This window comes from Balaenoptera acutorostrata, chromosome 13, assembly GCF_949987535.1.
Source record: "Balaenoptera acutorostrata chromosome 13, mBalAcu1.1, whole genome shotgun sequence".
NCBI lineage: Eukaryota > Metazoa > Chordata > Mammalia > Artiodactyla > Balaenopteridae > Balaenoptera > Balaenoptera acutorostrata.
The window spans coordinates 72,924,063-72,947,063 of NC_080076.1; the positions used below are offsets into that span (position 1 = coordinate 72,924,063).

A 23,001-nucleotide genomic window follows, 5' to 3' on the forward strand; every position below is an offset into this window, starting at 1 on the left:
AATTAAAAAAAAGACATCCAGCTCAGTCTTTGCCTTTAAGCCAGAACAATGTTATTACTAATATTAATGTGGGTCTAAATCATTTTGTGCTTTGTTTGCTCCTCCCGGTCTGTTTATTTTTCTCCCCTTTGTCACTCTTTTCTTTTCTACCTGTTTGGAGCTTAAATGCTGTTTCTGTTAGTTCAGGATTTCCCTCGACACCCAGGCTGCCAACAGTCTGTCCGTGCCCTCGTGCTCTGACTCTTGCTCCCATTAGTTCTCCATTGTGCTCACTTCTTGTCTATTTGCTGTTCTCTTTCCCCTTCTCCTCGTACATTCACACTAAGGGTACAGCAGCCTTTTACTTGACCCCTGGGTAACACAGGGTTGGGGGGGACTCAAGTTGCTGAGCTTCTTAGAGCCACCCTGAGAGTTTTCTCCCTGCCCACATCCCCTCTTAGGTCCTAGCTTCTTTAGTCCTCTCTGGCTCCAGGTCTCCCTCCCAGAGTCCCACCCCCACCTCTAACCAGCCTGGTCCACCTACCTGCTCTCCCGCCATCACTATCCCTCCCTTGCCCGTTTCTCTCCTTGGATGTCTCCCTTTCTGAACTCTTTGGTTAAATCTGCTTACCGGTTCCCTCTCTCCCTTTAAGCTCCACAAGGGTGTCCCATGCACCACTGTGCCCCAGGGTCTGGGGCACAGAGCAGTGAAGACCAGGAGAGAGCAGGTAGGTGGATGGTGGCAGCTGAGTCTGCAGGGGAAGCACCCACCTGTCAATCCCAGTGGGACTGGTGCAGTGAAGAGGAAGAGAGGTCTCCTGGGATCCCACCCAACCCAGGTGCAGGGGCACAGACTGCCCACCCTCTGGGTCCCAGAGAAAAACCAGACTCAGGGGAGCAGGCAGAGTAACGTACTAACATTTTTAATACAGTCTGATCAGATCAACTCACATCACAGGGTCAACCTGGGCTTGCTCACGTGTGATACAACCGAGGTGTATGATGTCCCCACCTGCCAGCTCTCCTGCCTTCCAACAGCACTGAAACCCCCTCCCTCCCTGACCAGACTGGCATTTCTTAAATTTTGCATAAAACTATTTCTTCCATAGACTCCAAACATCAACTAGCCAAGTTAATTATGGTACATCTAAACAAAGTTTAATCCTAAACCCTAACGTGTGACTGCGGTTTACAAAGAGCTCTGTATCACCTGGGATAACTTTCAGTAGCAATTCACTACAACTGGTCCTAAAAAATAATAACAATAATAATAATAATTAGAGAATTAAAACCCAACAGCAAGTTGAATGGTTAAAATCACCTAAGAACTGGAATTTGGGGTAGGAGTGTCCTCGATTGCTAAGCTTGTCCTAGTGGCAAAATGCTAGCCTTCAAGCGGGGCTCAGAAAGGTCTGGGGCCCTCCAGGTCAAAGGTCAAGCTCAGGGGGCTCTCAGAGGACACTCACCCCATGGTCCACGGGATGCTGTAGGCTTCCAGCTTCCTTAAAAACAGTTGGGCATCAGCATTGTGTAAGTGGGCGCAGACCCTACTGTGGTATCTTTTGAGGGATATGAGAAGGGGGAATGAGGGATTAGAGAAGGGGCAGGGGACCAAAATCACCGAGGTCCCAGAATGCTGTCAGGTGCGGGTGTGGAACTGGGGTCACTTAAGACTGAGCACCAGGGGCTCCAGCTTCCGCCCGTTAGAGAAACCAGCCCTGGTGTTGCCTTGGAGGCCTGTGTAGTGTTTTCTGCCCTCATCCCATACCGGGTCTCGCAGATATTTCTGCCGAGTATCAGATGAGAATCTATTTCTAAAGACCATTGGGAGATAGGGGTGGGTGACAGGGCTGGAGGGGGAGTTAAAAATGAATAAAAATCTCTCAGCTACAGAACCCAAAGACACCACTTCCCTCCGCATTCACAGCATTTCTCAGCGGTCCCCGGTGGCCGTTTCTGCCGGGACGCAGCATCTGCCTCACTTGCCCTCAGGCCCCAAGGGCTGCTGGTCGACCTCGGGATCTACCAGAGATGATGCAAACGCCGACTGAACAATCTGAAACCCAAAGGACTCGAGGAGAGACATGTTCTGCTGGGGAGAGAAAGGCGAGCCAAGGGCAGGGCCCAGGTCCCCCAGGGGACCCCCGAGGGCCCGGACATGCACCTTCTGGATGTGTTTGTTCAAGTAGGACTTGGAGCGGAAGAAGCTCCCGCACTCGGGGCAGGGGTACTTCTTCTCCCCGTCAGACTCCATTTTGTTTTTGGGGACCGCCATGTCACAGGAGAAGGATCCATTGGTGCTCTGTTTCTCGGGCGTCTTCAGGTCGCTGGCATCCGAGAGGTCGCCGTAGGAGTCGGAGCTCTCAATCGGATCCTGATGTGAGCATTTCTGGCCTTCTAGGAGGAAACAGAACACAGAGGAGCGGTGAGGCCAGGCTATGGGGATGCCCCCTCGGAGGGGTCGCCAGGGGCCAGCTCACAGGCTCGTGGAGGGCAGCCGATGGCCAGCCACCGCCCAGCAGAACCCACAGAGGTTCAGCTGGTCAGTCAGGGAGCCTGGCGTGCCTACAGGGGTGAGACAGCAGGGCCTGGGGCTGCCAGCCTCCCTCGCCGCGGACTCTTCATGCAGGCGCACGTGTACCGCTCACCACCATCTTGGCCTGCTTCAAGGAAGGCTGTGGAGAGGGGACCTCCTCTGTCTCCACCCAGGACAACCCAAGACCCCCAGCTCCTAGGCGCTCTCTTGGGTGCCTCTGAGGGTAAAACAGCTGTTGTGATGATGCTGAGCAGGTACGTCAGTGGCCTCACCTCTGCAGCAGACTGGCTGAACCCTAGCAAGGCAGAACCAGAGCCGCGGGCTCCTCAACCCAGGCAGACCCTATCGACGGCTGAGTCAGAGCCAGTCCTTTTCCCAACGCTGCAAACACAAGCCCTGCCCTCACTGCCTCTGCCTGCCAGAAGCCTTCCAGGCCAAGTTGCCAAAGCACACAGCTTAGAAGGAACTAAACAACTCAATCGGCCAGCTGTCCCTACACAGGGCCCAGAACAAGCTGGTCCTCGAGACAGCCCTCACTGATCTGCCTTGCCCGGCCCACACGTGAATCCTCCACAATGAGCTCCTTCCTGCCTGGGTTCAGAGCGCCATGCCGGGAAGGGAAGTCGGTGATGGGAGCGTGGAGCATGCCATCTCTGCCATCTGCCAAGCCCCTGGCGTCATCCCCAAGGCAACAACAACTTGAAAAACCACACAACAACCCGAATCACCAAGTGGAGGTGGGGCCTAGGGAGCTCTACGCAAACCAACTCGGAGTCGGCACCATGCATCTCACAAACGCGGCCAGAGGCTCTCCGGAAAGGACTGGTCACAGCAACCAACCACCCCTACCGAGGGGGAAGCCAGACCTTGGCTCCCCCTGCCCACAGGGTCAAAGGAGAAGAAAGCATTCAGCCACAGCTCCACGCCATCCTTAAAGGGCCACAGGCAATGGACAGGCCCAGAGGCTCATCATGCAGGGCTCCTCTTCCTGCCCTGGGCCCGGGTCGTCCCTGCAGGGCTCTGGACGTGGGGGCTGGCCAGGAGCGAGGCGGGTGCTGGGGAAGAGGAGGCGGGGGCTGGATCTCGGCAGGGCCCTAAAGCCTCACTCACCGCCCTGGAGTGAGATTCCCCACTGTGACTTTTGTCCTGGAGGCCACTGCCACTCAGATCTCGAGCCTCCTTGAGGCGGCCAGCAAGCCGGCAGCCTTCACGCCTCCCCACGCCCGGCCCAGCGCCCCCACAACACAGCCTGCGCAGAGAAGCAAAGTGCAGAGCAAGGGGTCGCTTGCCTTTGTTGCCATAGGTCCTGGCGCAGTGGAACGCTGCTCCCCCATTCGGGATGGGCTCCTGGTGCCTGGAGACCTGGGGAAGGGGAACACCGTGGTGGGTTTTAACATGGACCTTTAAGTAGGAGGCAGAGGAGAAACCTAAACAAGACAAAAGGAGATGAGATCCCGCAGCCGGCACACAGACACCTCTCTGCTTCCCCCACGCCTCTCCTCTGGCCGCACTGGCTAGCACTCCTAGAAGGGGCCCCTCCTTGGCTCAAAGGCGCTGCAACCACAGGAGCCACCTGGCTCAGGAGGGAGGGTGGCACTGTCCTCGAGTCGGCTTCTCTGCAGAGCCCGCTCTGCAAGGCTGTGGAGGCTGCCTGGAGGGATGGCCTGAGATCCCACTCCAGCCAGGGCCAGAGGCCAACTGCCTCGGTTCACTTGGCACCTCAGTAACAAGTGGTCTGAACGGATGGTCCACAGCCCCAGACCAGCTGCAGGGACCACGGCTAGAAACGCTGTCAGGAAAGTACATGGGGCTCCAGGGCAGCCACGGGACTCCAGCCAGCAGAACGCCGCTGAACACGTGTGAAGGCAAACCATCTGCGCAAGAAGCCAGACAGAGGCAAGATGAAATCCCAAAGAAATGCCTCCGGGAGTCCCCCTTCTTCTACCTGTTAAGACATGCTCTATTTTGCAAACTTTCTCACCTTTAGAATAACTGGGTTTAGTAACTGTTTAGACCTTTTGAAGAACAATGAAAATAGGAAGTTATGTTAAAGGGGGTGTGCAGTCATCTCTTATTCACAGTGGTCTTCTTGGTTCGGTTTTGGAGGATCCAACAGGTTCACTTAAGGGAGAAGAAATAGGCACAATCCTTGTCTTTATTTTGGGGGAGGGGCAATCCAACCTTCTGGGATCTGCTCCAGACCCACCCAGATGCTCCAGTCAGTTTGAGCCTCGAGATGCCTCAGGCTGGGAAGAGTGATCTCGGGCCAATTTCCACAGCAGCCATGAGCCCGAGGAGATGGAACCAGGTGGGCCAGTCAAAGGATTTCCACTTGGGTTTCCGCAGGAAGGAGCTGGGACATCAAATCCTCCCATACTCAAGGATCCAAAAGTGCCTTCGGCAGGAACCAAAACTTTTCGGCAAAAGGCCCACTTGGGGTGCTATGCCTAGATGGTGTTCCTTTAGTCCACTCCAGACGCAGCTGACACATCCTCGGGTACTTTCATTCCCTCGTTAAATTACAGTCACGGGGTAGCAGTGGGATCCACTACTAATGGGCCAGAGGCTGGAGAGTACTGTGTAATGTCTGCACAAGACTTGTTTGAAAAAAGTCTGAATTGGCCTGGGCTTTCGAATGCTACGGGAACTACAATAAAGGTCACCTTCAGCGAGTGACAGAGGTGTGCAGGCCCAGCGCACCGCGTGCATCGCTCTGTGCTTTGCAGCCACATGTACAGCTGCTAAATGGCACAGCCTGGACTCTAGCCCAGGACCATGTGCCACCATGTGGTCCTTCACCACTGGGCAGACTCTCTAATAGTCTCTGTGTCTTGGTCCTGGCCCTAGAAACATCCCTTCAACTTTTGCAGTAGGCTCCATTATCACCATTTACATTCCTGTATCTCTCTGCCATGTTGGTGGATTAGAATGAAAGCTGCTGGTAGACAGGCTGACCTGTGGGAATCTTATTCAACAAATATCCCCCTGATGGTAGCAGCTGGTGGTTCTGGAGGGAAATGGAGGGCTGGGTGAATCTTCCTTCCTTTCCTGACAAAGAAGACCCTCCTGGACCAGATGCTGCTGTCCTGCCCTGCCTGGTAGAGCACGATGTCCTGCGCTGTGACCAAGTGGTCTGCCTGGGGCCAAGCAGGGGACAGACTGACATACAAGGGTCCCATATAAACACTCCTCGGAGGGAGGCTGTGGTCAGGAAGGAGCAGATGAGACTCACAGGACAGAGGATCTCAGCCCTGCCCCATGGATGGCGCTGCGGCCCTGGCAACCAACAGAAATATCAGGACTTTCCGACTGATGCGATGATACCACTTTAGAAGGGAATTTTTTTGTGTTTTAATCCCTTGCGGGGCCCTCTGAAGTGGTTTGAAGCTCTCTGCACAGTGCACCAGGGCAGGGCCACTGCAATCAAGAGGGACGGGAAAGGAGGGAAGGAGCACCAGGAACTATTATATTTACTCCTTGAGGGAAAAGCTATGCTGGGGAACACAGCAGATGCTCAATGAAAACTCACTGTTTTCTCCCGAAAAACGGTCTGGGGACCACGTGGCAGGGTCCCCTTGACGCTGCCCCAGCTGCAGACTACTTACTATCTATAGCAAAACCACATGGCGGGTGGTAGGCGTGGATCCACAGTTGCCACCTAAAGCCCAGAATTTAAACACAGAGCAGCTCAGCAGCCAAGTTTTGGGGTAAAACAGAAGCCGAGTTTCTGTGAATGTATCTCTGAAGCCAGACACATTTGGCCGGAATTCTAAAGTCACCTGCCCGTTCACCACTGATTAACCAAGAACCAAAGAGGAAGCTTGATACAAGCATCAGAGTGATGGGGACACTGAGCACACACGTGACTCCACCACCACCGACAGGCCACCCTCTCTCGCGCTCCAGATACGGAGAATATGCTACCACGAGGCGACTGCTCCTCCACTGCATTTTCTTGCCTGGTGTGCTGTAATTCGCACTCTGGAAGCAAACCCTCCTTGGCAGCTTCCACATCTGTGCAGGGGTCAGGGACGGCTTTCTTCTTGTCCACACCTTGGTGGGGCTGTGCCCAACTGAGCCGTGCTGGAGGGGGGGCACCAAGTAGGCTTGGTCAGCTCAGTCCAGGGGACGGCAGGCTGTCTGCGTCTACCACTGGCGCTTGCCTCTGGCTGGAAAGAAGGCTTTCTCTACCCTTTAAGCAGATATTTGAGTTCAAGTGTTGTCTCGCTCAAAGACAGAATCCCAATACGCTTTCCCGCTCCCTCCCTCATACACATCTACACAAAGACCCGGGCTACAGAAACTTAAAAAAGAAGGGAAATCGTGGCAATCTACCAGGTCTTTCCCACTGTTCAACTCAACTGATTTCCTCAACTTGAACGTGAGGAAACAGGCTTTTGTTGCCATCATACTCCTCCCACTGCAAGTTATCTTCTCTGCAGATGGGATGGTCTACGTCCTGATATGTCTCCAGGACAAAGACAAGGTCATCTGTCTCCAGTGTGGGGCTGGGCCACCGGCTGCATCTCCCCTCCCCCATTCTTCACAGGCAAGAGTTGTTCGTGTGGTTGAAAGTAGGCAGATGGATGGGTGGTTAAGCTGATTGCTTAAGAATTGCTGGGACTGGAGGATCTCAGGGCACCTGGATATTCACCTGATCCGGCCTCACCTGCTAACCGGCTGGCTGAACGTTAGCCTTTGCTTGAACCCTTGTAGAGAGAACATCCATTTATTCCTGCAGCTCCTTCTGTAGTCACAGCCTTGAAAGGACGGCCCAGAGCTCCCTGCATTCTGATTCCAGTGTCTCAGTGTCTTGGCGGCCTATCCTCTTCCTGGAAAAACTGCCTTCCCCTTCCTCTTCTTTTTTTGGAGGGGAAGGGAGGTGTCTTTTCCCATTTCTGCCGAAGAAATGAGTCCAGAGGTAGAATCCTGCTCCTTCTCTTCTGATGAAGACGAAAGTTGTTTTCTCTTCCTTCTGAGGATCCAGGGTGGTTTAGACTAGAGCCCTCTTCTGTCTTCTTGGAAGAATGGGACTTCCTGCTCCGACTCTGGAACCCAAAGCTGGGTTTTTCTGTTTTGGCTTTTGGGTTTGTTTTTTTTTTGGCCATGCTACGCAGCTTGTGGGATCCTCCTTCCCTGACCAGGGACTGAACCCAGGCCCTCGGCAGCGAGAGCGCGGAGTCCTAACCACTGGACTGCCAGGGAATTCCCCCAAAGCTGTTTTGCTTACGACCCAGATCTAGCGTTGGCTTTTCTGAGGAAAGGTGGGCTCTGGTTTTACTCTCCAGGCACCCCCACCCCGGCCACGTGGCCTGTGGCTGCTGCCCAAGTCCCCTTTACCAGCCCAGGGAAAACAAATCCTGACGTACAATAGTTGTTGGCTTTGCCACATCAGCTGTCTCCTAACTGGGTCGACTTTCCCTGCTATTCCCGGCTGCTCGCAGCTTTTCTTTCCTCCTGAGCGGGGCCCACAGGGGCTGTGGCCCTGGGTCCCCCACTCAGCTCCCCGCCACTTTGTAATCCAGGCTTTATCTCAGTTTCCTCATTGGCATCCTCCTCCGCCCTAACTGGTTTACTGCCTCTGGTCTCTGACCCCAACTCTCAGGCTGAGAACTTCAACCTTGAAACCCCGACAGAACACCCGCTGACAGCACCGTTGCAGCAGGTCTCGAGTTAGTTGGGGGCGCGGTCAGGAAGCCACGGGATGAAGCGAGACAAGGAACCATCTCTTCCTAGAGCTGGGCAGCCACAGCCTGATGGCTCTCTCCACACACAGCCCCACTGCTAGCTCCCCGGAGGAAGCTCCTGCCAGAAAGGGCTCTATTGACATATCAGAGAATAGGACAGATGCTTAAGCAGCTTTTCTGACCACCTCCCTGCTTCCACAGCAGGTTTCCTGGTGGTACAAACGTTGACATCGAATGGCCTTCAAGGCAAACCCCAGGTGTGCAGTCCCCGGGAGGAACCCAGCTCAGGGCACCAAGAGAACACCCAGCCACTCAGCAGGCTCCCTCCACCAGCAACCTCAGGGCATGTGGAGATAGCACAGGACTCAAAGTTTCCAGCCAAGGACTGCAGGGGGCTTGCACCTGGTCCAAATCAGAGTGTCAGCGAGCTGTGTCTTTCCTGACAGTTACGAAGTGTAAGGAGGGCCTCCCAAGTGTGCTGCTGCCTGCAGGGTTCAGAGAACTGTCACCTACCTTGTCTCCCGGGATCCTCACAGCAACCCTGTGAGGTGGGCAAGGGGGATGTTCTCAACCCCGTTTAGAGGTGAAGAGACTGAGCCTTCGAGAGGGGAAGGGAGAGTTCAAGGTCACACAGGAGGGTGAGGTGGGAGGGGCCAGCTAAACCCTGGGTCCCCTGCCTCCTGGCTTAGTGCTCAGTCCACTAAGCTACACTCAAGACTTCCAGAAGTGTTGCAACAAGAGTGTCCCAGGAGATAGGACTCTCCAGCCACGTCCCCACCTGGCCAAAGCAAGCGCACCATGCAGAAGCATCCTCACGCTCACCAGACAGCTGCCCCAACTCCTTCAGCATGTAAGGCGCAGCCTCCTCCACTGACGCTGCTTGCAAAACACGAACCTCAGCCCTTCCAGCAGCCAACGAGCCCTGGCAGAAGCTCAGGGACAGGCCAGACTTCATCCAACACAACACCAGGGCCACAGATGCCACCTAGGCCAACCTCGGCCACAAGCACGCTGCCCTGCTCAGAGCACCTGCCACTTTCCGCTCTCGTCAAGGCCACAATCTACCTGGGCCTGGGCTCTTCTGACCATTTGTGCTAGAAAGTTTCAGCCCTTGTCCATCTCCAGACTCGACGTCCTTACCTGGCTGCTGACTTTCACGTGCCAGTGGATCAGCCAGCAAAGCACTTGAGCAGGACCCCTCATTCTCCCACCTTTTGGGGCCTAATGACTCCCACCAACCTCAGTAGTTCAGCGCATCCATCCTGCCCCCTGGGCAGCAGGTGTGTCATGGGCCCAAGCTTGGGAACAACACTCTGCTGTTCCCACTTGCTGAGCTCCTGGCAACTCCCGTTCCAAGCACCCCAGGTTTCTTGGAAAGGAAAGGGTGACAAACAGCTAGCTGGGGGATAAGGTGTTTATCGCTCAGTGGGAAGGGAGGGAGGGCTGGCCGTGCAGAGTGGAGCCTGAGGCAGGGTGGTCAGACACCCCTCGGCCTCCCACACGGGCTCAGGCCCATCCCCTGGACATGAGGAAATAGCAGGGAGATTACCTCGGTTACAGATACTGCAGAAGTTGCTGGGCCCCTCGCTGTGCTTCTTCAGGTGGTCTGCCATGTACGCCGCCCTCAAGTACTTCCCGCATACCTGGCAGGGCACCTTGTCTTCGTGACAGGCCAGGTGGGAGCGCAGACGGTCTCGGGTGGCAAAAGAAGCATTGCAGGTCTGAGGGCAGAAAGGAAAACGGGGTGAGGTAAAAGCTGGCGTCCACACCCAACTCCCTACCAAGCACACTGTGGCACAAAGCCATTTCCGGCCAACACAGGGACTCCCTGTATAAAGAGAACTTGAGAATGCGGCCAGGCTTCCTCCCCAGATGCCAAGTAAGCCGTTCCTACCCCCCATGGTCTTCCCCACAGGACCCCTGAGCTAGGATCACTGGTTCCCACCGTCCCCCAACATGCACATTACATGGCAGGCTGAGTTCTGCAAAACAAAAGAGCTAGGGGTTTTTCATTCTTAAACATTTAAGAACTGATGTTAGTTGCATTGGCTGTCAGTGAATTTACAGAAGAGCTATTGGCATATAAACGGAACAGTCTTCACCTTCTCCACCCTGGGTTTCCCCTGGTTGCTTTATACAAAGAATCCAATTTACTCACTTTATTCAAAAGCGACATTAATCGTGGCCACAGGGAAATGGAAAGGAAAGGCAGGACAGAACACAGAGATTACTCTTCATAATATCCGTGTGCATTTGTATTGAGAAAGCAGCCCATAAAGTGACAGTGTCAATTTTGCGAATGTGAAAATTAGCAAAGAATGAGGGCCGGAGGCTCCGGGGGCATCTGTGGAACCCCAGTGCTGGTGCCAACAAGGATGGCACCACCCTGCACTGACCAGTGCCCCCCACCGTGCCAGGCAGGCCCCAGGCTCCACCTTCAGGGGCCTTCGTCGCATGCACTGCATCCTCACGGTGGCCCTCAAGGCAGGCCGTGCTCTCACCCCACCGGTCAGGAGCTGCAGTCAGTACCACACCCTGGGAAGGCAGCCCCGGGTCCACCCCCAACATCTCTCCCCCAGCCCAGGCCTGCATGGCTGCCCAGCTGTGGAGGTCACGGAACATCGGGAAAGCCCTCAGGAGAGTTGAATCTGGTGACCTTCACTATTTTGGATCTACGGATGTGTCTCAGGAGTTCTAGTCAAGGTTGACTCATTTCTTTTCTCTGTACGTGTCTGTTTACTACTTGAGAGCCACAAAAGAAAGCAACATTCACCTTTAATTGCATCACAGACCGAACGTTAACCCACTGAAGACCCGCCACCCCATTAACTGGCTAGAATGGAGGTGTTCCTGCGGCTCCACTGAACAGAAACAGATCCTGAGATCCTGAGACCTTAAGGTAAGTGTCTGAACACTGTCACCATGTACAACGTCTGTCTATTGCTTTACTGTACAATCAGAGCGAGAAACAAATGCATTCGATGCTGTGGAGGTAGAAGACACCGTGGTTGCTACCCCAACCCCAAATGTCTGCATCAGGACCAGCTGAGCTCTTCTTAGTCGTTATCTTTTGAATAAATGTTTCACATTTGAATAGAAGAATTTATGCTAATAAAATACAGTTGACCCTTGAACAGTTTTCCAGGGTTTGAACTGAACGAGGCCACTTATACGCGAATTTTTTTTCAACAGTAAATACTACGGTAGGTGGTACACCATCTGCAGTTTGCTGAACCCGCGGATGTGGAACCGCGGACGTGGAAGAATCGCATACACAGAGGGCCGACACTAAGTTGTATGTGTATTTTTGACTGCTCGGAGGGTTGACGCCCCTAACCTCCATGTTGTTCAAGGGTCAAGTGTACTGCTTTCATGTTTTATATATTGAGTTTATTCATCTGACAAATGAGGGAGCTAAGTTTAGAGAGTAATTTGCACAAAGCACAGGGCTCAGCTACTAGAGAAAGCAACACCCTGCCACTGCCAGGCCAGTGCCCTACCGATCCTCCTGGCCACCCTGGGGTATTCCCCTCCTCCCCGATTTACAGCCGGGCAGACAGAGGTCCTGAGAGGACTCGGGGCAGCTGGACTGAGAACCAGCCCCTGAGCATATGTTCTTACCACCTCCAGCCTCAGCAGAGGTAGCTTCTGGTGAAAGGTGTGGATAGGTTTTATCAGTGTACTTGGTAGCCAGGGCTGTCCTGAGAGAGGTGACAGGATCTGTGCAGGGAAACATGAGCACTTAGGTGACTCAGAAAGCACCATGGGTGCTTGGTCTCATGGCCACAGGTGGGCCCCCCGTCAGGAACCCTGTGACCCAATCATAGGCCACAGTGGGTGGAAAACTGAATCTTCCCCCAGCCCCACCAGACTGTAAACCAGAGTAAGGGGTGCTGTGAACACCTGCGGGAGAGAGGGGTGCACCTGTCGATTTATCTGGGGACGAGAGCTGGCTTGGCTGGACAGCGACCTGAGGACCACCGCCACAATGACAAGAGGCAGTGTGGTCTACACTGCAGAACTCAAAGGAGCCAACCACGGACCAGGTGTAAGAAAATGCAGCTGAAAGCACACATTCAGGATCCCACCTTCTGTGGCCCCTGGGAGAGGGTGCCACTAGAGGGATGTGAAAGAGATGCCTTGTTTCTCTTGCCAACTTTCTTTTGGGATGTGTCCCGTAAAGCACTGCCTGTCATACTTTGCTAACGAAAGATAATGGACATCCAGACCTCAATTATCCAAAAGTGGATTATCCATTTGGGGGATTAGCTAAGCAAAATTAAAACCGCAGACCAGGCTGAGTTCTCCCACCCTGTCCTCCATTGATTATCTCTCAAGGAATGAAAGCAAACTTTAGCCTGAGCAAACATAATTAGGAATGTAAATCTGCTGCTGGGAAAACAAAACAAAACAAAACACAAACGCAACAAAAACTATCACCGTGTTACAAAGCCAAGCTGAAATGGTGGTTGGCTTCTCTGTGCCAGGATTGACCCTTTGTGGCTGGAGTACCCAAGGCTTTCTGGAGGAACTGTGAAAGTGCCCAAGTCCGAGTCTAGGCCTGCCAGAAGTTCAGACAACACCGAACATAAAAGGCCTGGTCACTTAACCCAGGAGAGAAAGGCGAGAAAGGCTGAGGAGAGAGATGGATCTCAAAGAAGGGGGTGCCCGGAACCTCCATGCTGGGGCCACTCAAGAGAAAAACACTTCCTGTCCTGGAGGCAGGGAGAAGGCAGAGGGACCCTGACGGGATCAGCACCCCAATCGATCGCCGGTGGTGCTGGGAACGGCCGCCTCGCCCCCAGCCCTGCGCACAGGCAGCCTGCTATTGCTGGAAGCACACCTGCCAGGTCCTGGCCCAGCCCCCAGAGAGGTTCATCACCACTCAACACTGAGCCCCAGCCAGGCTCCCTTCCCTCCCTGCCAGTTTCTCCCTGTCCCAGACTCCCGAATGCTTTTCTTCCCAAGGGTTGAACAGCTCAGGAATGGGGCCTCAATGGTACCACGGGCACCGGTGCACACCTCCTCTTGGTGGCCTTTGAGCCTGGCAGCCTCAGGGGGTATCTTAAGTAGTCTTTTCCATAGCCTTGGAAAAGTCTGAGGGCAATGCACGTGGGCTCAGCACCATGGGCCTTGCTGGCCCCCTTCTTCTCAAGGGTGTCAGCTCCCTTATTCGCACTTCAATTCCTAATGAGTTATCCCTCCAGCCCAAACCGCCCCAACCAGCCCCCGAGAAGTGGGGCCACTGGGAGCAATGGGAGAGGTCTGAGCTGTTCTAGCCTCTCGGCTTCAGGCTGAACTCCATCTGGGGTCAATGTCCCAGTCCACAGCACTAACAGATCGAGCAGCATTGGGGTATCTGGGCCATTTAAGGACACTCAGGCCAAACCCCAAGGAGACTTGCATGTCACTGCCAAGCCTGAGCCCCCATGCCCCCACGTTCGGAGGGCCTTTCCCCTCAAGCTGTGGCACCCGTCTCTATAACTGGCCCCTACTGTCTCCTCTGTGGCATCAGGAGGGACCGAGAGGTATGGCCCATGCCCAACTCTGCCAGGGGCTAAAGGAACCAACTCCCAGAGAGCTGTCTCTTCACCTCTGATACTTTCAGCAGACACACCATGCAAAACAGATGCCCCTGCTGTTACAAAGCCCAGGAACACCTGGCCAGCCAGCTCAGAGCCTGAGAGGCAGCACGTCTTCACCTGCATCTGCCAGGTCACTGTTAGGGGAGTTCTGGCTGTGGGGCTGGAGGCAGGGCCAGCAGGCTTGTGAGAGTGTGTGTGTCGGAGGGGCAGGGCAGGAGCAGGCTCGTACACCAAGGGACAGTAATGTCAGTGTTATGACACAGACCAAGGACAAAACACACAAAGCCTCAAATGTTAGAATGAAAACTTTTATCATCACTCCTATTATCCCCGCAGAGCCCGCGGGGGCTGAAGGGCACACCACTGGGATCCGACGGAGGTCTACATCTGCTTTATCAGCACCCAAAGCCATATATTGGGATGACCCAATGTAAAGCTACTGGTTAATCTAGTTCCTGAGCAGACCTGCTAATAAACCTCAAAACCACAAAAGTCTAATTCACAAGCCAGAAATGAAAGCGGACCTATGTGAGTGGGAAGGGATGAGGGCAGCATGGTTGGCCCAGCTGGAGTTGCGCCGGAGTCTCCTCTGGAGGAGGATTCACTCCCAGAGTTGGGGGAGGGGTGGCCAGGCCCCATTCTAGAAACCCCTTAGGGGAGGTGATGCCAGGGGAGGGGAAGCATGTAAGCCGGTGGCTTAGTTCCTAGGAAAGCATCAACCTCCAGGCAAGGACAGACACCCAGGGGTGCCATCTGCTAAAGAGGGAAAACAAGGCAAGAGAGCCCAGAAAGAAACGTGGAGACCATGGGGAGGACCCAGGAAGGAGCCTTTTGCTACCCCTATTTGGGGTCCTTGAGCTGGGAAAGAGTCCAAGTCACCCAGGGAGGAGCTGGGCATGGTGGGCAGGGACCACTCTGCTGGCCTCTCCCAAAAGCAGGGGGCTCAGACCACTGCCACTGCCGTTCCCCTCCACAGAAAACCCTCTCGGGAGGCCCCGGCTAGCCCACAGGCCACTGGGTAAAGGCCCGGCTGCCCTCTGGGGCAGTCCAACCCTGCCTCAGATAGCCCGGCGGGGCTGGGCAGAAGAGAGCGTTGCTGGAGGGTGCCGGGCCCAGGTTTTCGAGGGCTGGGAAGGATTTTTTTAGAGAAAGGGAAAAGGCGGTGTCAGGAACCGAATGGGACGACCTCCACAAAGCAGGCTGGGCAAAGTCCCATGATGGCAGGTCGCTAGGAAGAGATTCCAGGGGCGGCAGGCCGCTGCTGCTCCCAACCCACACCTGGAAAAAGGGCAGAGAGTGCAGGTTACCCCCCCAGGCCACCGGGCATGCCCCCACTGCCCTCTGGGCTCCTCCTACTCTGCTGGGCTGCTCAGCACACTACCTGGGAGAGTCAGAATGTGCTCCGTGATGAGAGACAGAGGGAGAGGAGGCAGCGAGGCACAGGCGCATCCCAGCAGGCCCACCCCTGGTCGCCTGGCCGTCTGGGAACACCACCGCACCTGGCCCCTGGGGGCTCTCTGCCCCACCTACAGCACGTCCATCCCTCCCTATTATCGGTCTCCCCAGACCCTCGTCCTTGCCACCAACAGGATAAAGAGAAGCAGGTCACCCCACCAGACGTTGCAATAAGCACCCCACAACTCTGTCTCCCACTCAGATGGTGGGAACTTGGCCCAGGAAAGGGGGGACGACCAAGGAGAAGATAGAAGTGTGTTTTCCACCCACACAGGAATGCTCAGTGGCCAGGAGAGGAAGCTCAATTTTCTGGGCATCACAGAGCCCCCAGATATTGTTCAAGCAGACAAACCAAGGGTGAGAATCTTGCCCAGCCTCTCCTACCTACTGCTACACAAAGAGCTCTCAAGGACAGGAAACCACCTCGCTTTCCAGTTCTCAGAAGCCCTTGGCTGTGTGCACACGTGGCTCAGGATGGGTTAAGCAGGTGCCAGTGATCGCACCACTCCCTGCCTCCTTCACTCCCACCCCCGCGGCCTGGTGCCCTGAGCTGAGGGGACCCAGAAGGAGCTCCAACTCAGGTCAGGCTGCCGGGCATACAAGGGGAAGAGTTGTTGGCTGGACCACCAGGAGCCCTTAAGAAGCCATTCCCACCCCACGGTGGCCCCTGCAAACTGCTGGGAACCAGAAGCCGGACCCAGTGGGGTGCCAGTGCCCCCACGACGACACTTGTGCAATGTGGCCCACCATCCAAGGAGCTGGCAAACGCCAGGAGAGGAAAGCCAAGCAACAGAGCAAAGACAGAGACGGGTTGGAAACCAGGACCCAGCGACCAGGAAGGAGGGGACATCAGCGGTGGGAGGGAGGGGGCTGGGGGAGAACAAAGGAGGAGAGCAGACAGACGGTGGGGGGACAGAGGGGGAGGTGTGCACAGCGGTGGTCAGTCAGCCAGCCCAGCACGCACAGCAGCTGGCTCACGGCCGTAGCTGTGAGGACAGCAGCATTCTCTTTCAGCCCATCTCTGCCCCGGCCCAGCCCCTACCTGACACTTGTGAGGCCGCTCAGAAGTGTGCACCTGCTTGATATGTCCGTTCAAGTGATCAGGCCTAGAAAAGAGAACCAAGAGAGACTTTAAAACAAGACCTTAAGAGAGGGGGCTACAAACTTGGCCAGACCCCTGCCCCCACAAAGCTGGAGAGGACTCCCTCACTCCACCCCAGCATGACAAAGAAAAGTCACCACCCAGCTCTGGCTCCTGAGGCCCAGGCCTCTCTGCCCTGGATTTCTCTAGAGGGGGAAGGGGAGTGAGCATTTGTCTCTGACCTTGCCTACCCGCCTCCCCCCACCAGAAACTCAATGATATCTAGGACCCAAGGAGGGGGCTTTAGAATGAGACTGGGCCGCCTTACTGCAGCCTTTCCGGGAGGGGGTATGTGTGATTCATTGTCCAGACTAAAGCCCCTTAGAAACTCAGCATTCCCCTCCCCCAGCCTCTCCCGCCACAGCAGCCAATGAATGCCACCCGGATGGAATTCAGTCCCCAGAGGCCAAGGGATGACGCCTTAAGCCTCCAGCTGGGCTGGTAAACCAGATGCCCGACAGAGCAGGTGGGCAAGGGCTGCCTGACCGGTAAGACTGGTTCCTGCTTGGGGCCCCTCTGAGGGAGTTCTCCATCCCTACGTTCATACACACAAGGCCCTCAGTACCCAGGCAAGTTAAAACGAGCCTTTTATTCTGAATATTCTCTTAAGAGGAAAAACAACCCTCTGCTTGCAGACAAGTCTTCAGTTCCTTATCAGGCTCACTAAAAAGTCAATCTAAAACGACATCCTGCTCTCCTTCCTCTCTGTCCAGTGAACATAAAGGGGATCTGTGGGTTCAGGTGGGCTCTGGAGCCACCAGGTCAGAGCAGATCAAAGGCTTCGCTGTTCAGAAGAGACTCTGGGTGCCCAGCTCTGTGCCCCGTGATTCCGGGACTGTGAGAGGCAGGGCCGGAGTCTGCTGACCCAGGATTGCCAGTGCTGTGCGGGGGGACATGGAGGCGTGGGAGCCTAAGGAGTCCCAGATGCACTTGTTTCAGTCCCTCCCCCGGCAGCCATTCAAGCGGGGAAAGTCGCTGGAGGAGCCTGGCCTCCCGCCCCCAGAGGGGGCCCCTTGCCTGGTGCCGGAAACACAAAGGGAGCCCAGGGAGAAGAATGGTGAGGCCCGGTGGCTGCGGCCTGAGGAATCTGGCCCCTTCCCACAGGCCCCAAGGAAGAGAGACGGTAGGGCACGCCTAGTGCCACAGAACTTCCCTGAGGGAAGAGAAAGCAACTCTTGGCCACATCATCTCAAAATCAGGGCCGTTAAAACACTCTCCCCAAACCTGACATGGCCCTGCAAGGTCAAGTGAGCCCCCTGCAAGTGTCACACCCCCAGCTCTTGGAGAGGAACTATTCCATGAGTTAGGAATAGGACAAGTCATGGGGGGTGGGCACCATTCCTCACCTGGAGAAGCCTTTCCCACAGCTCTGGCAGATGTAGGGCTTTCCCACGGACCCATCGTGGGACCGCACGTGGTAGGACATGCGATCTTTCCTCTTGAACCGCAGCCCACACACAGGGCAGGAATAGGGCTTCTCCCCCGAGTGGGACAGCTTGTGCCGATTGAGATGGTACACATCACGAAAGATCTTGCCGCAGATCTCGCAGGCCACCTGCTTCCTGGTCCGGCTCCTCTTTCGGGGGCCGTCGGGGTCCTCAGAGATGGGTAGCCCATTCTCACCCAGCCTCGGAGGAGGAAGGTCGATGTAGCCCAGCTGGAGGCTGGTGACACCATGCTGGGCCTCGTGCTGCCGGAGCCGGTTGGCATCAGTGAACACCTTCCCACACAGGCCACATGGAAGGATGCCTGCCTCCCTCAGGCCCCCTGGGGACCCGAACATTGAGTCCAGCAGGTTGGCCTTCCTTGGGCGGCCCCGGCCTCGCTTGCCAGTCAGGGGAGGGGCACTGGATGCCACATTGGGGAATGGGGAAGTCAGCAGTTGGGGGGACAGGGGTCCGGCCACCATGGGCAAGCGGTCCACCCCAGGTAACACAGGCAGGGAGGCTTGGCTCGCAATGGCTGCACCAGCCGCCCGAGCTGCCTCCTCCTCAGGCTGCATGCTGCCTGCGATGCCATTGCTGTTGGCTGCCAAGGCTGCCCCATTGGTCATGTCCAAAGGGAAACCCAAGTCCGAGGTCCCAGGGGGACGAAACAGCATGATGTCGGCCCGGGCAGGGGGCACCAGGATCTGCACATTGGACTGTTTGATGACTTCCTGGCAGATCTCAATGACCGACCTCATCAGCAGAAACTTGGCGGCCGTCATAAGCTCGGGGAAGCTCTCCAGGCGAACCACAATGCGGGAAGTGTAGGCGAAGTCCAGGATGTCCCCGAACACCTTGGAGCTGATGGTGTGCATCTCCAGCTCCCGGCTGCCCCCAGCCCCACCACCCGGGGCCGCCGCTGCGCCCCCCACATCAGCGGGACCCCCGTCCGCAGCTCCGCCGTCGCCCAACTGGGCGCTAAACACCGACTCAAAGTACTCGCTGCAGGCAGCCAGCACCGCGCGGTGCGCTGGGAAGCTCTCGTCGCCCACCCGCAGGAGCACGTCGCAGAAGCGCCCGCCGTTTTTGCGCTGCTGGTTCAGGTTGTGCAGCATCTCCGTGCTGTGTCTGCTCACCTGGTAGGTGTAGCAGCCCGACGGGCCGCAGGAAGCGTCGTTCACTCGCTCCATGGCCGCCGCCCCCTCCCCACAAACCGGGCCGCGTCACTTGCCAGCCCCACTCCCTTCCCCTAGGCAGCAAGAAGCGGGGTGCAACGAATGTGTCTACACTCCCCACACGTGCCGGCCCGGGGCTCTGTAGTCTCGCAGGTGCGCGGAGCGCACACGCCCCCTGCCCGGAACGGACTGTCTAGGCGGCAGGGCACACCACCTCCCACATAGCTGCCCCCACCCCTGCTGGATCGTGCACTCCTCTCTCCTCTCCGCCCGCCCGCCTCCCCTTCTCGGTCTACCTCCGGGGGGTACGCGAGCACAGAGGTGCGCCCCTCCCGCAAACGCGCCTGCCACCTCCCCTCCCGCCCGCCAGGCGGCGCCGGCGCGCAGCCAAGGGGGCGCGCGCGCGCGCGCAGGGAGGAGGAGGAGGAGGAGGGGTTTGTCGCGCCGGCGCGCGCGCCGCGGTTTTTCCCGGGCCCGCTGGGGGCGCGCGCTGCGTCCCCTGCAAAGCGCGAGCCGGGGCGGGGGCGCCGGAGCGGAGGAAACAAAAGGCTAAGGCGGCGGCGGCGGCGGGGCGCGCACCGGGGCGGCAGCGCGGGCCGGGTCCCGGAGCTTGGCGGGCGGAGTCGGTAGCGAAGGCTGGAGCGGGCGGGCGGCGGCAGCGGTAGGGCGGGCCCTTTCCCGGGCCGAGCGAAGGCGGTGGCGGAGCGGCGGCGCTGCGGCCCCGGGCTCCGTGTGTTCGGAGCGGAGGAAAGATGGCAGCGGCTGCACTTCCTCTTGCACTTTCACCCCTGGGGGGAGGAGAAGGAGGGGGCGATACCAACAACACCCCCCCTCCGCTTGCAGAAAAAAAAAACAAACGGCGAGCTCGGCTTGGGGGGCCCCCGGCGCCCCCGGCCCTGCACGTGCGCACCCGAATCCCTGGCCCGGACCGCCCAGCGCTGCAAACTTTCCACTTTCTTTGTGCCGAGCGCCCCCCCCCTCACCCAGCCGAGGATGCACGTCCCCCCTTCCCTATTTATACACCCCCCCCGCAGCTCCGCTCCCCCCCGCTTCCTGCCCCCCCTCCCCAGTCCCCTGCTCCGCCAATGCTAGCGCAGACTGAGCCCCCGTCCGGCCCCCGCCTCGCCACCCCGCCCGCGGGGCCGGGGGCTGCAGTCTCAGCCCCCCCGGACCAATGCAAACGAAGCGCCTAGCCAGCAAACCAGCTCCCACTGCCCCTCCCTCCCCGCCAAGAGTGGCGGAAAGCGGACGGGGCGGGGGGTGGGGGGAGACCGAGGGGGGCAGATGTGGGCCCCCCAGCCAGTGATGTGCACCCGTAAGTCGAGCGGGCGTTGGCTACCCTTCGGAGCCCCCCTTCGATGCCCGAAATCCCCAGAAGTCGCCTGCAAGCGCCTCCCCGCTACCAACCCCAGAGAGGGCTCGGGGTCCTAGCTGGGGGCAGGCCGAACCTTCGGAGCTGCTTCTGGACCCCGCGCACTGCCTGAACTGAGGGGGCTGCGCGCCCGGAAGAGCTGGGGATACGAGGCCATCGTCCACCCTCTCCCCCAAACCGCCACACGCCAAGCTTTGTGCCCCAGGGAGCGGAAAGTAACCAGCTCGGGGAGGCGACAACATAGAGGCACGGGCGATGGGAAGGGGCAGGGATCCCCGCGCACCCTAGGAAAATGGGGGTACTGGACCCTCCAGGGAGCACCCTTTGGCCTCCTGAGGTCGGAGCATCCCTGGCGCTCGCAGCCCAGCGAGTCGCCGAGCGCTCGGGCCATGAGCCCCGCCGGCGGGCCTGGGCGCTTTGTCCCGGCCGTCCGGGAGATGCTGCCGCGCGCGGGTTGGACACAGAGGTTCATCTCTCTGGGAAGAGCTGGCGGCCGCTGCCAGGCAGCCCAACTTGGAGCCCTGGGCTGCAGGCACCGCGTGTGCGGGCGGGAAGTTCCCACAGTTGCAAAGAGGGAGCGAAGTATGTGTTCCAAACTTTCCACGGTTCCAAACTGAGCGCTTCCATTAAGAAAAGCGGTGTGCGGGGGAAAAGCATTCTGGGTATTAGCATGCAAATGAACGGGCCAGGCTTCCAGCTCCGCTCGGGATTCCCACCGCCGCGCGCCCTGCTTGCGCAGAGCCACGCGCGCCCACGGGTTCCGGGGGTGGCGCTGCGGGAGGACCCGAGTTCGAATTCGACACGACTTCTCTCTGGTTGCGTGTTTTGGTGACGGTCACTTGGCCTCTCTGAGCCTTAGTTAAACACAGTTTCCTAATATGTAAACCGGGGACAGCAGCACCTGTCTCTTGAAGTGGTGAGGTCTGCACAGCACATAATTCTGGGCTGGGTCTCTCTCCTTACACAACTCCGCTCTTCCTAGGTCGTAGTAGGTACCAAATGCCTGTTGGAGAAAATAAATGATGAAGCTTAGAGGACTGAGGGAAGTTCCCCGGACCCGGAGTCAGGCGATCTGTGTTCTAAGCCCAAACTAGCTGTGCCACCTCGGGCTAGTGCCCTAACCTCTCTGACCCACAGCTCAGATTCTTTGGTGGATTCTGGGAACCGGCAATTTTTGTGTTTGAGAGCAGCCACAAAGAAAGAGGGATCTGATTATTGAGGGCCTACAGTATACACACAGACTCTCTCCAAGGTAAATATATTCCCATTCTACCAATGAAGAAACAGGAAAATGAATGACTTGCCCAAGGCCACACAGATAGTGGTGGAGCCAAGAATCCAACCGGTTAACCCGGGTGTGCCCCTTCCTTGCCAGTGGCTTCTGAACCCCCTCAGTGTCTCCACATGAACCAGGAATTGGTTCCCAGTCTGCCGTGCTTAGAAAACAGGGTGCTGAGATGTTCCTCCCAGAGGGGTCACGCTGTGAACGTGGGTTCACAGAGTGCTCTCAGAACACTGATCCACAGTGCTCTGAGGAAAACAGGGAAGATGCACCAGCCCCATTTTGCAGAGAGGAAGCCTGAGGCTCAGGGAGCTTGAGTGAGTGGCCTAGGATCCCACCATGAGGAAGTAGCCAGACACAGATCCAGATCTCAGTCCTGACCGCAACTGGGAGCTTTTTCCTGCATGTCATCTTGGCGGTGTAATTGTGTGGGAGGGCTGTGATGATCTCCCAATTTCATCTATAACTGAACCTTCAGTCTTGCCTATCTCTTAGGCTCTTTCTTTTTTTTTTGTAATTGAGGTGAAATTCACATGACATAAAATTAACCATTTTAAAGTGTGTAATTCAGCAGCACTTATTACATTCCCAATATTGTGCAAACAAGACCTCTGTCAAGTTCCAAGACACTTCTGTTTCTAAAAGAAAATTCTGTCCCCAATCCCCACTTCCTCCAGCCCCTGGCAACCACCAATCTGCATTCTGTTTCTGTGGATTTACCTGTTCTAGATATTTAATATAAATGGAATCATACAATATTTGATCTTTTGAGTCTGGTTCTTTTCACTTAGCATAATGTTTTCGAGGTTCATCCACGTTGTAGCACTGTTATTCCTTTTTATGGCTGAATTCCACCATATGGATATACTACCTTTCCTTTATTCATCCGTTGATGGACTTATGATTATTGTGAATAGTACCACTATGAACATTTGAGTACAAGTATTTGTTTAAGTATCTGTTTTCAGTTCTCTTGGGTATATACCTACCAGTGGAATTGGTATCATATGATAATCTATGATAATTCTGTGTTTAACTTTTCCACAGTGGCTGCACCATTTTATATTACTACCACACACGTCTTTTTATGAGCAATTTTAAAGCTGATCAAACCTCTCATTTTATGAATAAACATGCTGAAGCCCAGAGAGATTAAGTAACTTGCCCAAGGTCACACAGCAAGGTTCAGACTAGAACCAAACTTTCCAGAGTCCCTAGCCTTCCACCCACTAAGAGCCTCCCAACCTCCTTCGAAGACCTGAACTACTTGCCTGAGCATTCACTGATTTGACAAACCTGTCCAGTGAACAACTAAGTTAACTGTATTATGAAGCTCCTTCTCTTCCCTCAACATCTGTTGAA

The 23,001-nt window shown here is 56.3% G+C and overlaps 1 protein-coding gene and 1 long non-coding RNA gene across 9 annotated transcripts in view; one reads left to right on the forward strand and one right to left on the reverse strand.

The window, feature by feature from the left end:
* Positions 1–14,122, forward strand: part of LOC103015352 (uncharacterized) — a 43,143-nt gene extending 29,021 nt beyond the window's left edge. Inside the window, exons 5-6 of one of the 3 annotated variants that reach the window (XR_009005093.1) lie at positions 1,907–11,101; positions 11,395–14,122. This is a non-coding gene — a long non-coding RNA (uncharacterized LOC103015352). Of the gene's footprint in view, positions 1–1,906; positions 11,284–11,394 lie in introns of those variants that run through there. The other 2 variants (XR_009005094.1, XR_450027.2) reach the window with 2 other exon arrangements.
* Positions 1,958–19,005, reverse strand: PATZ1 (POZ/BTB and AT hook containing zinc finger 1). Of its 6 annotated transcripts, none has more exons than XM_007170655.2 (5): positions 17,730–19,005; positions 16,285–16,348; positions 9,752–9,923; positions 3,805–3,942; positions 1,958–2,373 (listed from the first exon to the last, which is right to left on the reverse strand). In XM_007170655.2, exons 1-5 carry the CDS (start codon positions 18,998–19,000, stop codon positions 1,958–1,960), a joined length of 2,061 nt encoding a protein of 686 aa, XP_007170717.1. In that variant the 5' UTR covers positions 19,001–19,005. The 6 variants fall into 6 exon arrangements, with proteins under 6 accessions (XP_007170717.1, XP_007170716.1, XP_057382975.1 ...); XM_007170654.2 differs by having other exon boundaries at positions 1,958–2,376; XM_007170657.3 differs by having other exon boundaries at positions 2,239–2,376; positions 3,805–3,877.
* Positions 19,006–23,001: the final 3,996 nt, after the last annotated feature.